This window comes from Hippopotamus amphibius, chromosome 5 (assembly GCF_030028045.1).
Source record: "Hippopotamus amphibius kiboko isolate mHipAmp2 chromosome 5, mHipAmp2.hap2, whole genome shotgun sequence".
NCBI lineage: Eukaryota > Metazoa > Chordata > Mammalia > Artiodactyla > Hippopotamidae > Hippopotamus > Hippopotamus amphibius.
The window spans coordinates 87,575,909-87,599,546 of NC_080190.1; the positions used below are offsets into that span (position 1 = coordinate 87,575,909).

At 38.9% G+C, this 23,638-nt stretch overlaps 1 protein-coding gene across 3 annotated transcripts in view; it reads right to left on the reverse strand.

Annotated features, from left to right (window-relative positions):
- Nucleotides 1–3,331: 3,331 nt before the first annotated feature.
- LOC130853481 (zinc finger protein 37A-like) overlaps nucleotides 3,332–23,638 on the reverse strand; it is a 52,358-nt gene continuing 32,051 nt past the window's right edge. The window contains exons 3-6 of one of the 3 annotated variants that reach the window (XM_057735440.1): nucleotides 20,798–20,924; nucleotides 20,415–20,510; nucleotides 7,500–8,567; nucleotides 3,332–5,016 (exon numbers count right to left, since the gene is read on the reverse strand). In XM_057735440.1, coding sequence (XP_057591423.1) covers nucleotides 4,964–5,016; nucleotides 7,500–8,567; nucleotides 20,415–20,510; nucleotides 20,798–20,924 — 1,344 coding nt within the window. In that variant the 3' untranslated portion in view covers nucleotides 3,332–4,963. Of the gene's footprint in view, nucleotides 8,568–20,414; nucleotides 20,511–20,797; nucleotides 20,925–23,638 lie in introns of all 3 variants that reach the window. The other 2 variants (XM_057735439.1, XM_057735438.1) reach the window with 2 other exon arrangements.

A 23,638-nucleotide genomic window follows, 5' to 3' on the forward strand; every position in this document is an offset into this window, starting at 1 on the left:
CTGGGACCAAGCCAGTAACTCTGAGGTCTGCCTGTAACAGTCTCATTACCTAGGAGTCTAAGTCCTATAGCTTTATTTGCTATTTTCAGACTGTGTCAGCTATTGTTGGTCACTGCATCTGCACATACATTTTAAATTCAGACTTGCTAATTTCCAACAACAAAACCTGATGTTGGATGGTGATTAGGGTTGTGGTGAACCAATTATTCAATTTACAGAGAGAAATCAGTCTTTAAAGTCATCAACACTAAGTAAATCCTTTCATTTATTTTTGTTAATTGTTTTGGATTTTTGTAGGTGTTTTTTCTTCCCTTCCTTTTTTGTTCTCTTCTTTTGTGATTTGATGTCTAACTTTAGTGCTGTGTTTGGATTCCTTTTTCTTTTTTGTGTGTATCTATTGTAGATTTTTGGTTTGCAGTTACATGAGGTTTTCATATAGCAGTCTACATATAAACAAGATTGTTTTTAAGTTGCTGGTCTCAATCTCAAATGCATTTCCAATATCCTGCATTGTGCTCTCATCTTCTCACAGCTGCTGGTTTTGATATAATACTTGTGTGCAGACAATTTCATCTTTACTGATAAGCTCTTCCATTCATAATTTTCTTGTTTCTAGTTGTGGCCTTCTCTTTTCCACCTAGAGAAGTTCCTTTAGCATTTGTTGCAAAGTTGGTCTGGTGGTACTGAATTCTCTTAGCTTTTGCTTGTCTGTAAAGCTTTTGATTTCTCCATTGAATCTGAATGAGATCCTTGCTGGGTAGAGTAATCTTGGTTGTAGGTTCTTCCTTTTCATCACTTTAAATATATTGTGCCACTCTGGCGTGCAAAGTTTCTGCTGAGAAATCAGCTGATAATCTTACGGGAGTTTCTTTGTTTGTTATCTGTTGTCTTTTCCTTGTTGCTTTTAATATTTTTTCTTTATCTTTAGTTTTTCTCAATTTGATTACTGTGTGTCTTGGCATGTTTCTCCTTGGGTTTATCCTGCCTGGGACTCTGCACTTCCTGGACTTGGGTGACTATTTCCTTTCCCTTGTTAGGGAAGTTTTCAGCTATTATCTCTTCAAATATTTTCTTAGGTCCTTTCTCTTACTCTTCTCCTTCTGGGACCCCTATAATGCAAAAGTTTGTGCACTTAATGTTGTCCCAGAGGTCTCTGAGATTGTCCTCATATCTTTTCATTCTTTTTTATTCTCTTCCATGGCAGTGATTTCCAGCATTCTGTCTTCCAGGTCCCTTATCCAGTCTTCTGCCTCAGTTATTCTGCTATTGGTTCCTTCTAGCTTATTTTTCAATTATTGTATTGTTCATCTGTTTGTTGGTTCTTTAGTTCTTGTGTTTCTTCATTAAACATTTCTTGTGTCCTCTCAATCTGTGCCTCCACTCTTTTTCCAAGATTTTGGATCATCTTTACTACAATTTCTCTGAATTCTTTTCCAGGTAGATTGTCTATCTCCACTTCACTTAGTTGTTCTTCTGGGGTTTTATCTTGTTCCTTCATCTGGGACATATTCCTCTGCTGTCTCATTTTGTCTAATTTTCTGTGATTCCAGTTTCCATCCTGCAGGTTGCAGGGTTGTAGTTCTTCTGGTTTCTGCTGTCTGCCCCCCTGGTGGATGAGGCTAAGAGATTTGTGCAGGCTTCCTGATGGGAGGGACTGTTACCTGCCCACTGGTGGGTCTTGTCACTCTGGTGGGCAGGGCCATATCAGGAGGTATGCTTATCAGGCAAGACTTCAAGCAGCCTATCTGCTGATATGTGGGGCTGTGTTCCTGCCCTGTTGGTTGTTTGGCCTGAGGCATTCCAGCACTGAGTCTGTAGGCTGTTGGGTGGGGCCAGGTCTTGGTGGAAAAAGGCAGCACCCAAGAAGGCTCGTGCCAATGATTGCTTTCTAGAACTGCTGCCACCAGTGTCTTTGTTCCTGCAGTGAGCCACAGCTACCCCCTGCCTCTGCAGGATACCCTAGCAAGTAGCAGGTAGGTCTGGCCCAGTCTCTTATAAGGTTACCGCTTTTTCCCCTAGGTCTTGGTGCACACAAGACCCTGTGTGAGTCCTCCAAGACTGGAGTTTCTGTTTCCCCCAGTCCTGTGGAATTCCTGTAATCAAACCCCACTGGCCTTCAAAGTCAGATTCTCTGGGGGCTCCTCTTCCTATTGCCAGACCTCCAGGCTGGGGAGCCTGATGTGGGGCTGAGCTTTCACTCCTGTGGGAGAACTCTGGTATACTTGTTTTCCAGTTTGTGGGTCACCCCCCTGGCATGTATGGAATTTTATTTTATTGCAATTGTGCCCCTCCTACCATCTCGTTGTGACTTCTTCTTTGTCTTTGGATGTACAGTATCTTTCTTGGTAGCTTCCAGCATTTTCTTGTTGGTGGTTGTTCAGCAGTTAATTGTGACTTTGATGTTTCTGTAAGGAGTTCACGTCCTTCTACTCTGCCATCTTGTCTCCTCCCCACAAGTCATTGTTAACACGCTTTCATTCTTGTCTTTCAACTTCTCTTAATTTTGTGATGTACTTTTTGGATTTCTGGAACTGTTATAGGGTTGTTGTATATCCAGTGATTTAAAAATAATTATTTCTTTTATTTTTGTTTCCCCTTTTCCCAATTATGTCAGGCAGGAGAATAAATCTGGTCTTTGCCACCCTATCCAGGAAGGATACAATTGTCCTGGTATCACTTAATTTTTCTATTTGTTGTTTATACATAAAAATATGATTTTTACAGAGCCAGTTTGCTAAATTCACTTATTTCTAATAACTTTTCCATAGACTGCATAACATATACAATGGTATCACCTTCAAATAATGAGTTTTGCTTCAATCTTCCCAGTTTTTATGCCTTATTTTTATTTTTATTTGGCCTTACTGACCTGACCTAGCTGAATCTTTCAGTCCAGTGTTAAACAGAAGTTGTGGTAACAAGCATTCTTGTCTTATTATTAACATCAGGAAGAAATATTCCAGTATTCATCTACTTAGTATGACGTCTGTTGTATGTTAGCTTTTTGCCTGTTTTTAAGGAAGTTTCCTTCTATTCCTAGTGTATTTTTTAAAATCATGAACGTGTGTAAAGTTTTGTCAAATGTTTTTTATATCTACTGAGACACTGATATGGCTTCACTTATTTTTCTAACGTGGTAGGTTACATCAATTAAAACTTTATTAAAGCATTTGCTTAGAAATGATTTCAAACTTAAAAGACAAGCATAGTACAAAAAACTCACTCAGATTTCCCCAACCATGCACTACATTTCCTCCCTCTGTCCCTGCACTCTTGCTTGAACTCTATCTCTACACACACACACACACACACACTCTCTCTCTCTATTACTCTTTTTCTACAGCATTTAAAAATAATCTACAGACATGAGACTTCATTTCCCTTATATACAAGAGTGTGTTTTTTCCCCAAATACTTACTTACCTACAGACCCAAGTCTGGTAATAAACACTAGCCTCCAATCTACACACTCTGAATTGTGCCAACTATTCTATTTTTTCTTTTTTTTGAAAAATTGATTAATTTTTGGCAGCTCTGGGTCTTCGTTGCTGCACACAGACTTCCTCTAGTTGCAGCAAGTGGGGGCTATTCTTCATTTTGGTGTGCGAGCTCATCATTGCAGTTGTTTCTCTTGTTGTAGACCAGGGGTTCTAGGCACGCCAGCTTCAGCAGTTGCAGCACATGAGCTCAACAGTTGTGGCTCACGGGCTCTAGAGCACAGGCTCAGTAGTTGTGGTACGTGGGCTCAGGTGCTCCATGGCATGTGGAATCTTCCCGAAGCAGGCCTCAAACCCATGTCCCCTGCATTGGCAGGCGCATTCTTAACCACTGCGCCACCTAGGAAGTCCTCCTGTTTTTATTTTAAAACACCTCAGTCTCCTCCAACCTGGAACAGTCTCTTGGTCTCTTCCTTTTATGTTCTTGAGAATTTAAATACAGGCTTTACATTCTATAATATAATCTTTCAAGGGGGTTCATCTGATGTCTCCTCATTAGTACACTCTGGCTATGTTTCTTGGCAAGAATACAGCACAGATGATGTTGGCTCTTCTCAGAGCATCTCACCAGGGAGTTCATTATGTTAACCTGTCCTACCACTGGTGAAGTGAACTTTGATCACCAGATTATGTTGGTGTCTACCAGGTTTATCATAAAATCACTATTTTCACCTTTGCAGTTGATTAGCATTTTGTAGGGAAATATTTGGAGGTTATGCCAATACCTTGTTCTTCATTCAGCTTCTAATCACAAACTGTAGCCTATGTTGGCAACTACTTACTGAGTTAGCCACCAGTATGACAATTACCAAATGATGTTTTTCTACTGCTATTATTCCTCCCAGATTTACTAGTTGACATTATATAAAGAAAAGCTTTCCCTTCTCTATGTATTTATTCACTTATTTATATACGTACAAATTATTGGATTCCCATTTTAAAGTCTTTTGTGATGCTATTGTTATTTGTTTTGATGTTCAAACTGTCTCAAATTTGGCCAGTGGAAACTGTCCAAGGTGGTTCTTTTGTCCTTTTGACATGTCTCCATAATTTTTTGAACACTTTCTTATTGCCTGATAGAGAAGATCATCTTGTATTTCTCCCCATCTCTGACTTGGAATAAGCCATCACTCCAGACATTTGGTCCATTTTTGGTGGGAGGACAGTATTTAGTAATTATAACCTGGTACCTGGTGTCCACAGACAGATCCATAAAATACACACAAACACACACAAATGCTACTATAATTACTTCTGTGTATTTAAAATGAGTTACATTCCAGTCCAACACTCAAGGTGGTTTTTTAGCTTCTCCCATTTCCATTTTTATAGATACCCTTTCCAACAGTGAGAAACCTGTCTCTAATTATCCTCAATACATTTACTTATCTGCTCAGTCTACCAATATCTCAGCCATGCTAACCATCTCTTCCACTTGCTCTCAGGACTCCATACAGGTTGGCATGTCACCACCGCACCTTTCTCATCCCAACAGCAGGACTGCTCTGCCTCTTCAATTCTGGGAAGGGAAGGCAGAGGGGAAACTCACTAAGTGCAAGGGAGAAAGGAGAGTGTGAAAGAAAGAGAAGGCCAAATGGACTGAATTTTAAATATCAAATCTATCCTTTGATTCCTCTAGTAAACATCATTTAGTCAAGATATACGGCTGCAATTTTTTTCAATTTTAGGTTTTGCATCTAAATTCATAATGTAGTGGTCTGTAACTTTACTTTCCTGAAATGTCTTAAAGGTTTTGGTATCAAAGTTGTACTGGTCTCATAAAATAAATAGGAAAAGTCCCATCTTGCTTTCTCTGGAAAAGTTTACTAAAGTTTGGTATTATTTTTTAAATATTTAGAATAACTGCAGTGAAGCCATCTGTTCCTATGAGTTTTCTTTCTGTGTACATTTTAAAATATGACTCAGGAATTGTTTGCAGTTTTGGCAAGGTACAATCTACCTCTGGTAGGACCTTCTGCTTTTATTGATGGCATGCTGTGTTCACCAAGGACCCATCCTACTGGCAGTTCCTGAATTCTATTCATTTTTTCTCAGTACTGCAAAAAAAATCTACTTGTGTTTTTCAGCTTAGATTTCCAAGTTTCTGCCCTGTATCAGTATTCTGAAAATTTCAAGAAACTGGCTATATGTTTGAAGCCTCTTGCATTTCAATCTTTTTCACTCCAGCCTTGACTGTCAAGAGTTCATCACTCCCTGGTTTCTGGTCTTCCTGCACCCTAACCCCCCTCCCCCCACCAGGCTATAGCCTTCTGCTGGAGCCAAGCTTAATAGTCAGATCCCCCCCTGTAGCCAGAATTGGCAAGTGCTCCCAGGAAAAACAGCTATGTTTTCCCATGTACTTTCTGTCATACACACCTCCTGAACTTTACCATCCTAACCCTCTTTGCTTCTGCGACAATAGGTTGCAATTAAATAGATGCTTTTTGTGAACTGCTTTTCTAGTTGTTCTTAGTGAGTGCACTGGTCTGCTGCAAACTACTGTATCTTACTCAATAGTAGAATCTATTTGTGCTTTCTAAAGCTCCATACTTAACAGAGTATATGTTTGTGTATGAATCTTCTGCTTTTTAAAAAATCACTGTATCACATATAAAACACGTTAAGTACGTGGATAAAGTTGGTTGCAATAAATCACTTCACAGCATGATGGCATCTGGCCAAACTGTTAAACACCGGTAAGGCAGAAACCACCTATATTCCATACTCACTTCCACTACACCTAGTAGTTGCATTCAAGGCAACCTACACTGCCCCTTTGATTCACCATTTCAGGACAGACCACTCAAAATTAGTCTACCACAGAATTATTCAAAAATCCTGTTAGCAAGTTCCTGTCCTATGTATGCCACCAAGACCAGGATATCTCTCTCGACCTGGACATCAGAAAATCTTGCAGGTGGGTCCCCTTGATGTTTTGCATATGCCTGAGCAATACCATTTGAATTGCTTACAACCCACTGGTTTCAGTTCACATCTAATACCTTAAATTGGAAGCAACAGCACACCCAGCTATGGGCCAAATTGTATAAATACTATGTCTAAATGCAAACAGTCTCCACACTTCCTAAAATGCTAGACAGTTCAATTAAAAATCGCTGATGTATGATAAGCTAGCTTTAACGTAAAGCTTCTACCTACTTAAAACAAAAGTATTTCTCTTGTAACTACTATCTGATGTCCACTGAGATTCTACTTCAAGCATTTTGCACAAGTCCAATAAAATGCCACCTCATAATAAATGCTTTCCTATAACGTCCTATACTTTGTGCATTTTCTCTGGCCTATAGATGAAGTCTTCCTACAAATACTGACAGAGGTTTCTACCATGTGATTTCTCAAATGTTTAGTGAGGAGTGGCCTTCGGCAGAAGGTTCCCTTATCTATTCACCAACAGGTTTTCTCTTCTCTGAGCTGATATACCGTATGGTCCAAATTCCAGTATTATATTTTCCTATGTCCAGAATATCTTCATATTATTTCCTTCCCTTTGTAAGTTCTCTGCTGTATTATGAGAACTGACTTTAGACCAAAGGTGTTCTCAAAATCTTAATAGATTTTTCTCCCCACTTTGCATTCTTTGTTCTATAAACTCTTTACTTCACCCAGAGTGATTTCCCTCATTTATTATATTTATAGAGCTTCTTCCCAAATGTGTTCTCTGATGTACAGTAAGTTTTGACTTCACATAGAATGATTTCTTGCAAACATTACATTCATAGGGTTTCTCCCCTGTGTGTGTTCTATGATGTGCAATAAGTTTTGATTTCACACAGAATGATTTTCCACATTCATTACATTCATAGGGTTTCTGTCTTATGTGAGTTCTCTGATGAACAATTAGGGCTGACTTCTGACGGAAGTTTTTCCCACATTTATTACATCCAAAAGGTTTCTCTCCTGTGTGTCTCCTCTGATGTTCTGTGAAACCCGAGTAGTAGCAGAAAAATTTTCCACATTCAATACATTCATAGGGCTTCTCACCTGTATGAGTTCTCAAATGTTTAGTGAGAGTTGATTTCTCAGAGAAGGATTTCCCACATTCATTACATTCATAAGGTTTTTCCCCTGTGTGAGTTCTTTGATGTTTAATGAGGTCTGATTTTCTCAGAAAGGCTTTCCCACATTCACAGCATTCATAGGGCTTCTCCCCTGTGTGTGTTTTCTGATGTACAGTAAGGACTGACTTAAATGAGAAGGATTTCCCACATTCATAACATTCATATGGTTTCTCCCCTGTGTGTGTTCTATGATGTTGGGTGAGGGTTGACTTTTCACTGAAGGATTTCCCACATTCTCGACATTCATAAGGTTTCTCCCCTGTATGAATCCTCTGATGTTTAATGAGGTCTGAATTCTTGTAGAAAGTTTTCCCACACTCATGACATTCACGGGATTTTTCCCCTGTGTGGGTTTTCTGATGTCTTGTGTGCGCTGACTTCTGGTTGAAGATTTTTCCACATTCATGACATTCATAGTGTTTTTCTCCTGTGTGTATTCCCTGTTGTATGCCAAAGACTAATTTTTCATTTAAAAAGGTTCCACATTTGTTATATCCAATTATATTGTCAATTGAGTGGCTTCTCCGAATTGGAATGAGGTCTGACTTCTGGCTCAAAGGGTGAACATTATGTTCAAAGAGAATGGATTCCTCAAAGAAATTTTCTCCACATTCATTAAACACATAGTGATTCTCTTTTGGATGTGTTCTCTGATGAGCAATGAGAGCCGACATATCACAGAAGGTTTTTCTGTATTCACTGTATTCACAGGTGTTCTGTCCTGTGTAAGGATTCTTGTGTATAACAAAGAGTGAATTCTCATGGAAAGCTTTCCTACATTCATTGTATTCAAAAGGTTGCTCCAAAATTTGAATTTTTCGATGCTGAATAGAGTCCTCATTAAGACAGATGCTATTTCCACTTTTATTATATTCATAAGGGTTCTCTTCAGAATGAATTCTTTCATGCTTGTCATCATGGAACCATTTTCTACCTTTGTTAAACTCATCAAACTTCTTTCTTGAATAGTTTCTACAGATATTAATTAATTCTGAAACAGAGTGACAAGAAAGATTAGCTCACAAGGATATTTAGAGGAAACAGCATTAGGTTTGGGGGAGTTGATCAGTTTAAGTCCTTAAGAATATGACAACAGTGTATACATCCAGTCTCAGCTCTCTTTTCCATTCTACCCAGCAGCAATAAATCAATACTCTGAGTCCTAATTCATAAACAAACAGTACTACAACCCAAGCTCTAATTCTTTTTCTAGCTCTGATTCATAAGGAATAAAAACATGCAACAAAAGAGCAAATCGATGAGTGGACAAGCCATTCTTGCCACAGGAGCGGACTTACAGTTCTATTCTATTTATGGTATTCCCCTTATTACATCAGAGTTGTTCAGCAGTGGACCTCTCCTGACCATCAAACCCTGTCTCAATCCCTTCTGGCTTTTCCCCCAAACACATCTCATCTGACTAAATATCAATTTTCAATCCTGCTTTCATACACATGTTTAAACATCTCTATATACCATGAAAACCTTAGGGAATAAAATTCTAAACCTAGTCCTAGAAATTTCACTTACCTTTACCATATGGTTTTTTGGTTATGTGTGCCTGTTTTTACTCCTCTACTATCTACAATACTCTATATCCTTGAGTTTAATGCCCTAAGAACTGACAACATATATTTAAAATTTTACTTTATTGAAGTATAGTTGATTTACAATGTTGTGTTAGTTCCTGGTATACAGAAAAGTGACTCAATAATACATATATATACCTTTCCATATTCATTTCCATTACAGTTTATTACCAGATGTTGAATATAGTTCGCTATGCTATATACACAGTAGGACTGTGTTGTTTATCCATTCTTATATATACTAGTTTGCATCTGGTAATCCCAAACTCCCAATCCATCCCTCCCCCCACCCCCCACAACCACCAGTCTGTTATATATATATGTGAGTCTATTTGTTTCATAGATAAGTTCGTTTGTGTCATATTTTATATTCCACATATAAGTGATCATATGGTATTTTTCTTTCTCTTTCTGATTTACTTCCCTTAGTATGATAATCTTTAGGCCCATCCATGTTGCTGCAAATGGAATTATTTCATTCTTTTTATGGCTGAGTAATATTCCATTGTATATATGTACCATATCTTCTTTATCCATTTATCTGTCCATGGACATTTAAGATGCTTCCATGCCTTGGCTATTGAAAGTAGTGCTGCTATGAACATAGGGGTGCATGTATTTTTTTGGATTATAGTTTTGTCTGGATATATGCCTAGGAGTGGGACTGCAGATCATATGGCAACTCTATTTTTAGTTTTTAAGGAACCTCCATACTGTTTTCCATAGTGGCTATACCAGTTTATATTCCTACCAACAGTGTAGGAGGGTTCTCTTCTCTCTACACCATCTCCAGCATCTGTTGTTTGTAGACCTTTTAATGATGGCCATTCTGATGGCTGTGAGTTGATACCTCATTGTAGTTTTGATTTGCATTTCTCTAATAATTAGCAATATTGAACATCTTTTCATGTGCCTATTGGCTACCTGTGTGTTCTTTGGAGAAATGTCTATTTAGGTCTTCTGCCCTTTTATCGATTGGGTTTTTTTGTTGTTGTAGAGTTGTATGAGCTATTTGTATACTGTGGAAATTAAGTCCTTGAGAACCAACAATATATATCTTTAAAGTATCACTGAAACAAATTTTTTTTTAGCCATCATTTTACAAATCTAGAATGAATATATTTTTCTATGAGTAAGCCCAGCTTTTTATCCCCCATAAATTGCTCATTTTCATCTACTGTCATTCACTTCCTGCTGCTCTCCTGGTTTTGTCTCCTTTGTGTGTTCCATTCCACCCAGCTTTAGATGTATAGATGTATGGAACTCTCTGGTGTCCTGGTGTATTGGGCGGAGGATCTGTTGAGTTACAGATGTTTTACTGTTTGTAGGTTAAGGGGAGTGACAAATGAATATCTCAAACTGCCGTGATGCTGACTTCACTCAAAAGGGTTAATTTTTAAAAACAGTCTTGTGTTGTTTTGTGGATACTACATCAGAATATATGGTATAAATCAATCTGGCATAAGTTCTAGAGAAGGCCATCCTGATCAGGGAAAGAAGTGTTTGTGGTGAAAACTTAAGTGTCCATGTCTAGAATCCTACACTACTGGAGACAGAGCAAACCCTCATGATGGATAATTTTTGCTATGGGGGCATTAAAAGGCTTAGGAATTATTGTTACCTAAGGGAAGGCAGTATATAAAGGAGACAGCATGACCAAGGTGGTCTCCAGATGGAGATACAGTTTGGGAGATGCCTTTTGGAAAAGTAATATTGAGTTTGTTAATGAGCTCTTGTTAAAAATCTGATGCCTGACTCGTAAGAAGCTAATAATGGGTCTCTAGCCTATTGCACTCACTTTTGGGTAGATCACTTGGAATCTACCACTGACAACATGAAAAAGACTTTTAAAAAGCTTTGCTGGCCAGCAAGCTAATCATCTAACACCTGGAGTGACAGAGGTTTCCCTGACTGCCTTCTCTGCTCTGGCCTCCAGCTCCGCCAAATTGAAAGCAAGTGTGGTCCCTCTGCTCAGTGGCAGAACTCTGATAGTCTTGAAAGACCACCCTGTGGTGCTGTGAGCTGTGGAAACACCATGGATCCTGGCAAAACTGTATGGGCCACCTGTTACCATGGAAAGGGCTTGTGGTAACAGTCTGCACAACCAAGATCACAGAGCCTCACTGAACTGTTAGCTTGTGATTCCTGTGCAAGGTACAAGGTAGTGGGAGGGCAACCTGTTTCTGAGAGAGTGAATCAAATTTGAATTTTACCCCCTTCTAGAGGATATCTCACCACTGCTGACTTCTCAACAATTAGCAAGAATGAGTGATTCTATTTCCTTCACCTCTTTCTTGATACACAGACCTTAGCAAGGCAGTCTGATTATTAAATGCCGCTGTCTTCAGAAAGAATGGTCTCTAGGCTATTAATTGGTATGATGAGGACAAAAAAAAGGTGTGTGGGGGTGGGGGGTAGTATATAGACCTGTTTTGAAATTTTTGAAAAGTCAGTATCTCATTTTGACGATTCCCCTGGGCATGATGTGTCTGTTTCTTCTGAAAATGTTTTCCTGTTAAAACACTTTGATGCCTCTCTTGCACCAAGCCTTTCCAGATGAAAGGTCTGGGGAAGAGAAAAGGATGACTGGAAAAAATGTGAAGTTATAGTTACCAATGAGGTACATTGGATTTTGAGACAATGGAGGGAAAGCAAAAACTATGGCACCTAGAAAAGTGAACTTTTAGAACATCATGAAGGTCAGGGTCATTGTTCATCTTTGTCCTCCAGAACTGATCCTGGAATACTCCTCTCAGAAGAGAAATGCCTTTGCTGCTTTCTAACTGCCACCCATGATGCTTAACTCAACTGCAAAGGCAGTGAATCCTTGGCATTCAAACAGGCAGCTACTTCTACCATCACTCCCTGATGCTCTGACCAGGAAATAGCAGCTCTTACGTTTCCTTGGGGAGCACCTTCAGATGTCAACCACACCACAAAAGGTGGGGGAGGTGGGGAGGTAGGGAGGTATCGTGTCATGGACAATAGGACTGTTTGGAACTGACCACCTTCAGGCAGTCTCTCTGAAACATGGACAAAACTGAATATCTGGACTGGAATGAGGTGTCTAAAGTTTACCAGCCAGGGAGGGGCCACACTTAGTAGGTTCCTAACAATTGCAAAATCTTGATTTCAGGTGTACCCTGTGGGACTGTGCTTCCTATGTGTGTGAAAGTTGAGCACTAACTTGTACTTTAAGTGTGATTTGCACCTGGGGATATTTATCAGAAATGTTCAAGTATTTGTGCAAACATCTGGTAGTGTAAGAGACCTCAGACATGCAGTCTGTGAGCATTTTTACCTACAGTGCATTTACTCCATCAGAAAGAGGTGTGGAATTTGTTCCTAAATTTAGCTGAAGTGATTCATGATCCTGCCTAAGCCTGGAAGGCACTTAAATCAGCTTCAACTGACTGGCCAGAGCCGTATGGATGGCAAAATGTGCCACAGATTCTTCCTCACAGTCCAAGGCAAAGTGTAGGCAAAATATTAGTTTACCCTGATGCATCTGGGTACAGCTGGGCCAGGTAAAAGGCTAATAGGAAAACGAAGAGGAAACTATCCAGCTTTCTACCATAGACCTTCATTGTTAAAGGCTAAAACAAAATGAGCAATGGCACATATGTAGGAAACCTGGCCAGAAATCACCTATGGAGAAGTAAAATGAGTGGCACCGTGGGACTCTACAGAAAATAATTTTACTTTTCTGCACAGTTAGGACTTTGTGAGCAAATGTTAATGAAATTTGAAACCCAAGGTAAAAGAATGAAATTTGGAGAGTAACTATTAAGGATAGAACTCTAGAGAGATTTACATTTCAGTGGGGATGCTGAAACCTGGGACCCTAATGACATTCTAGGTGTAAAGTTGGAGACAGTGGTCTTTTTTCCCTGAAGAAATCTGCATACCAAAAGGTTAGAGAAAGAACTCAGGACCCTCCCCAAGGGAGCAAAGGTTTTTCTTTCCCCTTTAAAAGAGCAGGGGGACAGCTACCTCTCCCTTCTATAGAACCATGCCCAGACTCATTTTATTAGCGTTCTTCACCTGCAATACCAACTCTGTGTGTCTGTGTAGGATACCTGGCTTCTGTCTCCCTGAACCAAGAGTAAGATATTAAGGTATGTCGGAACCACACAGCTGTTACTTGGTTTTAAGTAAGTAATAATTCATCATCTGTTGTTTCAGAAACTACATGTATTGTATTTATGATATTAACAAACATAAATATTAAACAATTTAACACTCTGAAACTTAAAATCTCCACAAAAGTAACTTCAGACTGAAATGGCTTCATTTTGTGGAATTTTCCAAACACTAAAGAAGAAATAACACAATTTTATAAAAATCATCATGAAAGAAACAATGCTTAACTCATCATAGAAAAACAGGACAGTCTTCAACCCCAAAGCTGGAAAGATTACAACAAAGGACAGCTACAGGATACACACAGAGAAATCAAAATTTGCAAACGAAGCAACAAAGGATTAATCTCCAAAATGTACAAACAGCTCATGCATCTCAATATCAATAAAACAAACAATCCAATCAAAAAATTGGTGGAAGACTTAAACAGACGTTCTGCAAAGAAGACATGCAGATGGCCAAGAGGCACATGAAAAGATGCTCAACATCACTAATTATTAGAGAAATGCAAATCAAAACTACAATGAGATATCATCTCACACCAGTCAGAATGGCCATCATCAAAAAATCTAGGAACAATAAATGCTGGAGAGGGTGTGGAGAAAAGGGAGCCTTCTTGCACTGTTGGAATGTAAACTGGTACAGCCACTATGGAAAACAGTATGGAGGTTCCTTAAGAAACTAAAAACAGAACTATCATATGACCCAGCAATCCCACTACTAGGCATATCCCCTGAGAAAACCATAATTCAAAAAGACACAAGTACCCCACTGTTTGCTGCAGCACTATTTACAACAGCCAGGACATGGAAGCAACCTAAATGTCCATCAACAGATGAATGGATAAAGAAGATGTGGTATATACCTACCATGGAATATTACTCAGCCATCAAAAAGAATGAAATAATGCCTCATAGCAACCTGGATGGACCTACAGATTATCATACTAAGTGAAGTAATAAGTCAGAAAGAGAAAGAGAAAGACAAATATCATATGATATCACTTATATGTGGAATTAATTAAAAAATGATATGGATGAACTTATTTGCAGAACAGAAACAGACTCAGAGATCTTGAGATCAAACTTATGGTTACCAAAGGGGAAACATGGTGGCAAGTGATAAATTAGGAGACTGGGATTGACATATACACACTAGTATATATAAAACACATAACTAATAAGGACCTACCATATAGCACAGAGAACTCTACTCAATATTCTGCAATAATATATATGGGAAAAGAATCTGAAAAAGAATGGATACATATATATGTATAACTGATTCACTTTGCTGTACACCTGAAACTAACAAAACATTGTTAATCAACTATACTCCAATAAGTGTTTTTAAGAAACAAACAAACAAAAAAAACCTCAGCTATTGGCTTCCAGCCCACTTGATGTGAAATCATTCCTCTTCATCCTCCATGCCTGGCACCAGTTCCTCTCTGTTCCACAATTTGTATGTGGATAGAAAGAGGATGGCATTTTAGAGTAGGAAATACCTCTGCAGTGAAGTAGAAAATGCAACATGTTCTTCAGGTCAAAATGAACAGTTCTTACTTCCTGGAGAATTCTGGAAATGATTCTGTATGTTTTTAAAAGCTGGAGAAACATTTCTTATCAGTTTCACTTAGCTCAACCATGTTAAAGGAGGCAATAAGTAATTGGGGCCCATGCCACCTCACCATCCTATGTGATTATGATACAAACACTCTTAGGGTGACCAAACATAGAAATGTCAACTCTTTAAAAACTGCCCAGCTCTACAGCAAGCCCCTGAGAATCACTCTAATGTTGGGGAACACAGCATGTTAACTCTGGATGCCTGACTGAACTCCCCTCATTCTCTAAGAGTCCTGTCTGCCATGGTTGTCACTTCATCCACAAACTCAGGTTCTAATTACATACCCCCCCAAACAAGGGAATAAAAGGTGACTAGCCAGAAAAAACAAAAAACAAAACCACCACCAACAAAAAACACAATTCAGTGGAAGGAAAGGATAGTCTTTTTAATAAGCTTCTCTTTACCAGATGAGATCATTAAGAAAGTTATAACACATAACTGAGAAGACAATTTTCAATACATGAAATGTGACAAAAGATTCACACCCAGGGTATATTTTTAAATCGATAAGAAAGAGACCAATAACCAAATAATATAAAAAAAGGTAAATGACCTGAATAAAAACTTCACTAAAGCAGATATCCAAATAAGCAACAAACATATGAAAAGATGCTCAACATCATTAGTCATCAGAGAAAAGGAAATTAAAACTTAATGAGATAACACACCACAATGACTAGAATGGCTAAAATTAAATAGACTGACAATACCAAGTGCTTACAAGGATGTAATTCAACTGGAATTCTTATACATAGCTCTGGTGGTAGTATAATTTAGTACAGCCACTTTGGAAAACTGTTTAAACATTCCTAAAGCTAAATATGTGACTACTCTATACTCAGCAAGTTTATTTCTGGCTCTACATCTAACAAAAATAAGAGTTTAGGTTCTCCAAAAGACATACACAAGAATATTTATGGATGAAGAAATCAAGATGGTGGCGGCAGAGGACACTTAGCTCATCTCCTCCCAGGAACACATCAAAAATACAACTATTTTGGAGCAATTCTCACTGAAAACAATCTGGAGACTGGCAGAAAGACTCTTATACAACTAAGGCTGTAAAAAAGATCTACACAGAGTGAGGAAGGAAGGGAGGAGAAGCAATCTGTTCAGGACCTGTGCCCCTAGGAGGGGACACAAAACAAAAGGCTCAATGATCCTCGCTGGGGAGTGAGCAGTTCAAACCACTTATTGGGCAACCTAGTCCTGGGGTCCAACACCAGGGAGGCAAGGCCTCTTGGCTGGCATGAAAACCAGTGGGAACAACAGTGGGGGGAGCTGTGAAAAACTTGGACTCTGCTCTTGAAGTGCACATACATGCTTGCCTGTTCAGGGAACAGGAAAGGAAGCAGACTGAGACTGCAGAACCCTAGCTGGCTTCCTGAAGCTGACCCAGCATGTGCCCCCAGCCCACACAAAGTACCCGTTCCAGCCCCTCTTGCTCCACAGTGCAGCTCCCCTCTAGTGTAAAGGCTGCTGCTGCTGAGCAGAGTATGCAGCTTGGGGGATGGAGCTGGATTGGACCTGATACCACATCTGAATTGGGGGGGCGGGGGGAGGTGGACTGGCTGTGCGGTCAGGGGCAGCGGATCAGGAGTGTCCTGTAGTGCTGACTTGTGTGCCAGGACAAGCATGGGCGCATCCTGGCCTGCACTGGGCACACACTCCAGTCTCTTGCTCCAAGCATTGTTTCCTTCTGGTGAATGGAACCAGCTCCAACTCAACCCTCAAGGCTTCTGCTCCAGTACCTTAAGACTTGACACTTACCCTGGCCCTGGTAGGTACAATCAACCACTGAGCATAGGAGAAGCCGTGGCTGACACCTGGCTCCTAGCCCCTCCATCTCCAGCCCTAGCTCTCACCAAGGTGTAGCTGCCAGAATACCCTGGGGGAAGCTATGCTCACATCAGATCCAGCTCTCCCACCAAAACCACTGGGCACACAAAGACCATACAGGGACATAGCACCCAAGGACACCACTCCAAGACCAACAGAGGTAACTGCTTCCCCCAACTTCTCAGAGACAGCGAAAGTTAAGAAAAATGAGACAACAAAGGAATTTGTTTCAAACAAAAGAACAAGAAAAAAAAAAAAAACAAAAAACCCTGAAAAAAACAACCAATAAAACACAAATAATTTACTAGATAAAGATTGTAAAGCATTACTAATAAGCATGATAACTGAGCTAGTGAAAAGAATAGATTAACACAGTAAGAATTTTAACAAGGAACTAGAAAATATAAAAAAAGAATCACTTAGAGCTGAAAAATACAATTAGTGGAATGAAAAATACACTAGAAGGATTTAAAGCAGAATAGGTGATGTGGAAGAACACAGAAGTGATCTGGAAGATAGAATAATGGAAATCTAATCAGATTAGCAAAACGAAAAACAAACCTAAAAAAATAAGGATAGTTTAAAGGACCACTGGGACAACATCAAGCATACTACCACTCTCATTATTGGGGTACCAGGAGGAGAAGAAAGAAAAAATGGGTAGAAAACATATTTGATGAAATCATGGCTCAAAACCCTGAACTTAAAGAAAAGATATCCAGGTACAGGAAGCACAAAGGGTCCCAAACAAGAAAAACCCAAAGAGACCTACACAAAGACATATCATAATTAAAATGGCAAACATTAAAGATAAAGAGAGAATTCTAAAGACAGCAAGAGAAAGAGTCACATACATGAAATCCCAATAAGGGTATCAGCTGATTTTTCTGCAGAAATTTTGGAGAAGGGAATGGCATGATATATTTAAAGTGTTAAAAGGGAAAAAAACCTACAGCATAGTATACTCCACTCAGCAAGATTATCATTCAAAAGTGAAGAAGAGGTAAAAAACTTCTCAGACAAGCAAAAACTAAAAGAGTTCATCAATACTAAACTGACCTTGTAAGAAGGGTTAAAGGATCTTCTTTAAGTGGAAAAAAAAAAAAAAGGAAAAGGTTGGGGGTGAGAAGGTACAACGAGAAATAAGAAGTTATAGGATGGAGAAAATCCCACCAGAAAAGGCAAAAATATAGTTAGGGCTGTGGGTCAACCACTAAAATAAACTATTATGAAAGTTAAAAGACAACATTTGTAAAATAAATTATAACTACAATAAACAGTTAAGAGACAGACATGAAGATGTAAAATGTTAAAAACCAAAGTGTGGGAGAAGGGAGTAAAAAACATACATTTTTTAGAATGTGTTTGAATTTAAATGACCATCAGTTTAAAATAAATATAGTTCTAGGTCAACATATATGAACCACGTGGTGACTACAAATTAAAAACACACAACAGCTTTTTTTCCCAATAAAACTCCCAGCAAACAAAGGTCCAGGATTGGATGGCTCACAGGAGAATTCTACTACACACATAACGAACTACTGATACCTACCTTTCGCAAACTGTTTGAAAAAATTGAAGAGAATGGAACACTTCCAAATTCATTCTACAAGGTGACAATTACCCTGATACCAAAACCGAACACAAGTACCAACCAATATCTCTGATGAAAATAGATACAAAAATCCTCAACAAAACATTAGCAAACCAAATTCAACAATATATGAAAAGCATCATCTGCCCTGATCAAGTTGGTAATTTATTCACAGGATGCGGATGGATCAATATCTGCAAACCAATGTAATTGCACCACATTAACAAAGGAAGGATAAAAATCACACACTCATCTCAACAGATACAGAAGAAGCATTTGACCAAATTCAACACTCATCCATTATAAAAATTCTTATCAAAGTGAGCACAGAGGGAGCATACCTCAACATAATAAAGGCCATTATGACAAATCCACAGCCAACATCACACTCAGTGGTGAAAAGCTGAAAGCCTTCCTGTTGTTTCCAGGAACAAGACAAAGATGCTCACTATTGCCACCTCTATTTAACATGGTATCAGAAGCCTATCCACAGCAATCACAGATACACAGGAAAAAAAAAAGGTATCCAAATTGCAAGGGAAGACGTTTAACTGTCACTACTTGCAGATAATACTCCTGGGCATATATCCAGAGAAAAAGAAAACACTAATTTGAAAGGATAGATGCACCCCAATGTTCACAGCAGCATCATTTACAATAGCCAAGACAGGGAAGAAACACAGGTGCCCATCGACAGACAACTTGGTAAAGAAAATCATACACATGCGCGCACACACACACACACAATGGAACATTACTCAGTCATAAAAAAAAATAAATTCTGGAAAAATAAATTTGCAGGAACATGGATGGACCTAGAGAATATTATGCTTAGTGAAATAAGCCAGACAGAGAAAGACAAATACTGTATGATATCAATTATGTGTGGAATCTAAAAAATAATACAAATGAATGTATATGCAAAACAGAAACAGACTCACAGACATAGAAGACAAACCCATGGTTACTAAAGGGGAGACTGAGGGTGGAGGGACAAATTAGGTGTCTGGTTTAACACATACAAACAACTGTGTATAAAATAGATGAGCAACAAGGATAGACTGCATGGCACAGGGAATTATAGCCATTATCGTGTAATAACTTATAATGGAGAATAATCTGCAAAAATGTTGAATCACTGTTGTACACCTAAAACTAATATAATACTGTAACCAACTATACTTCAATTAAAAAATATAACACCATTTTTCAAACACCCCCAAATTTAAAATAAACATGTTTTAAAACACATATGTTTCAAATATGTACCCCAATTATGTTTCAATAATAGAACGGACAGATAAATTCTGAGATAGTCACAGTGGAACACTGCACAGCAATATAAAGCAATAAACTGCTGATATACATGACATCTGTATCTCACAGACACAGTGCTGATCCAAAGAAGGCAGGCACTATCTATATATACACGTAGCACATATACACATATACATATTGTGTATATGTACGAGTGTGAGTCAAAAATTATCCGCACTCTGGTTATATGAAAACTTTTATAAATTCTACAGCCAGCGTGCAAATAAATTTTGATTCACCCTCGTATATACACGGTGCACCTATGCATGTAGTACACACTGTATGACTACAGTTATCTCAAGTGAAAAACAGGCAAACTTGATCTACGATAATAGAAGGGGGAGACGTTATTTACTGGGAAGAGGACACCAGGGGGCTTTCTGGGCTGCAAAAAAAAAAGTTCCATATGTTCATCTTGATGATGGATATATGGGTGTATAACCAATACAAACTTTTATTCACTTGAACACTTAACACCTGTGTGCTTAACTCTATGTAATTTATATCTTAAAAAAAGGATACCATTTATGTATAAGAGTGACACTAGGGAGATACTGCATGATTCAGTGACATTAGATATTTGAGTCATGTTAACATACTACTTCCAAAGGTCCGGAGCCACTAAAACATAATTCCTACATTCAGCGGCCTTAATCTCTGAACCACCCCTCTGCGATCTTATTTCTTCTTAAACTCCAACCAGTTCATACTCCCATTGACTCACCAGGGCAGCTCTGGTGTAGAAATTCTTCCTCCAATGTCCACGGCTCCTCACCTTGCTCCAACTTGAGGATCACTTCTGGTTTAGCGATGCAATACCCTGTGAATGAGAATTATATGTCTTGAGACAAATTGGATGAATGTCAGGGCCTCTGAAGGAGGAGGACAGTGTATCTCAAAGAGTATAAAATTAACAAAAAGCTCATTTAATCCTATCACAGGGCAGAGGACAACACATTGTTTCTGGTACCCAAAAGGGATGAATTGTCCTTGGCCGCTAAATCCCAAACCTAAATATTATCATATTCTACAGAAAGCCCACAAGTTTCTGTAAACAGGAAAGGACATGTATACCAGGGGTTTACATGGGAAACAAGTGGTACCGACCCACTGAGACGAGGTGGCTGTAGTTCTCCAGCATCACGTCCCTGTATAGCTGCCTCTGAGCAGGGTCCAGGTGCCGCCACTCCTCCTGGGTGAAGCCGATGGCCACATCCTGGAATGACAGTGATCCCTAGAAAAATACACTTCAGCTCAATCTGCAGTGGTCAGAATCAGGTGATGTGGAAAGAAAACTTTAAAGACTAATTCCTACCATTTTTCCTGTTGAAAACTGACCAGAAAATGTTACAAAAGACCTCTACTATATAGCTTGTTTTGTGTTACACTTTATGATTAAACAAGAAACCATGGTATAAATACCACTTGTGGATTAATTAATTACTTAATGGAAAAATATCTGCATGCCTTTATGTGCCTGAAATTGTCCTAGTTTTTTAGAATTCCAAGTTGAAACATTTACTCCTACTGGCCTCAAAGAATTTATTCTCATAAGGAAACATATAAAGACATACCTACCATAGGACTTAAATAACTGATATCACAAATATGTACAGTGCAGACAGAGATCATGAAGGGGTTCTGTGCAAGTTCATGTGAGAGTGTCAACACCCTGGATTTCACTGAGCAGATAAAACTTTCAGTGCTTAAGCATAAACAGTAGTATCTTTGCAAATATATGGCAAAACTGCAAGAAATGTTAAGAAGACCTGAAAAAACATGTGGCATATCAATGGACTACACAACAGGACAGGAGAGCAGGTCCAAACCTGTGACGAGATAAAGGCTGCAGAGGCAGGGGGAAACTAGGGAATATATTTGATTTAAATTCTGTTGGTGATCTCCAAATATTTAATCACTCACCTAACCCATAAAATTCTTGAGCAACCACCAGCTTTATTTATATTTTTCTATAAATTAAATACTGCCAATCCACATATGAGGAGAGCTTAATTCTGTTCTTACTTTTCAGATACAAATGTAAACAAACAAGCTAATATTTTCTTCCCATGCCTTAGAGGATCATCATTATACGATGTATGCAGAATTATCTTGCACACTCCCTTAGGGCACAGCCTCTCTCTCTTCTCCCATCTCCACTCACCCCAGGTCATTGCTGTGAAGAGCAGGAAGCCAATGGCGACATGGAAATACACACTTCAGTCCCAGTTACATAAACTAATTGTTGCTGAGGAAGCAATGACCCTAAAGTAGGGTTGAGTCTGTGCTGGAGAGCAGTGCTGGGGCTGGATTGCCTATATTAAGGGGGTAGCAGTGGAGATGCTAAACAGGGAATTTGCTGAGCAAAGGGAGAGAGGAAGAGTTACTCCCAGAGGGTCTGAATGATGTGCCTTGGAGGTTCTGGAAACCTGTTGTCAAGTCTGGGGAAACAGGAGGAAGAGCAGGGTAGACGCACAGTGACAAGGAACAGATGCTAGACATACCCTATGCCAGATGTCTTCAGAACATGGAAGTGGAAATACTGACTAGGAGCTTGGATAGATGATTCTGGAATTTAGGAGAGAGGTCTAGTATGAAAATAAGGATTTGGGTGAAAATGGCAACTGTCACTGGGGTCACCAGGGTGAATCAGATGGTCACAGAGGAGACAAACTGAGGAAAGAAAAAATACCGGCACAGAATTTGAGGGAACACCAATATTTGAGTGGCTGGCAGAAAAAAGAAACATAGGCTATGAAGGCTGAGGAGAAATTTTCTGAAATGTAAAAACAGAGCCAGATGACAAGAGAATAGTGGGAAATAATAAAGAACACAGTTTCACAAATAACTGACACTTCCAATTAAAGATGGTGGACTTAAAACACACATCACCTCTGATGCCCCCACAAGTGGACGAAACAATAAAACAAAAATAAAACAAATCTGTAAATAACAGAATACACCAAAAAGACAATTTTATGCAACTGCTGGATAATATAAGTAGACAGTATCAGACAAAAGAAACTAGAAGCATGGTACCTACAATTTATACATGCACAGAAGTGGTTAGAAGCAGCACCTCCAACCACAGCCAAAGACCACCAAGCTCTAAGACCTCCAACCAGGGCTAGGGGTCAGTATAGGTGGCCAGATGTATGCCTGGGAAAGCAGCTCACTGACAAAGGAACTGACTGCTAGGTACCTTGGTGGACTCCCCACTCTGTGGAGATCCAGCAGTTAATGATAACCAAAGCTGGAGAGCAATCATCCTATGAAGTCAGGACACTATTTTTTTTTTAACATATCTATTTACAGTTGGCCCTCCATATACACAGGTTCCATAGCCATGGATTCAACTAACCAACCATGGACTGAAAATATTTGGGAGGAAAAACCTCCAGAAAGTTCCACAAAGCAAAACTGAATTTGCCACACACCAGCAACTACTTATATAGAATATACATTGTATTTTATAACTATTTACATAGCATTTACATTGTATTAGGTACTATAAGTACTCTAGAGTAATCTACCACAAAGTATAAGTAAATCTACCACAAAGGAGGCAAAATTATACAATGGGTGAAAGACAGCTTCTTCAATAAATAGTGCTGGGAAAACTGGACTACTTTCTCACACCATAAAAAATAAACTCAAAATGGATTAAAGACTTAAATGTAAGACCTCAAACCATAAAACTTCTTTAAGAAAACATACGCAGGGGACTTCCCTGGTGGTCCAGTGGTTAGGACTCCATGCTTCCATTGCAGGGGGCATGGGTTCAATCCCTGATGAAGGAAACTATCAGAAAAATGAAAAGGCCGCCTAACGAATGGGAGAAGACATGTGCAAATATCTCCAACAAGCGGTTAATATCCAAAATATACAAAGAACTCATAAGAACTCATAAAACTTGACATCAAAAAAAAAAAATCCCATTAAAATCGA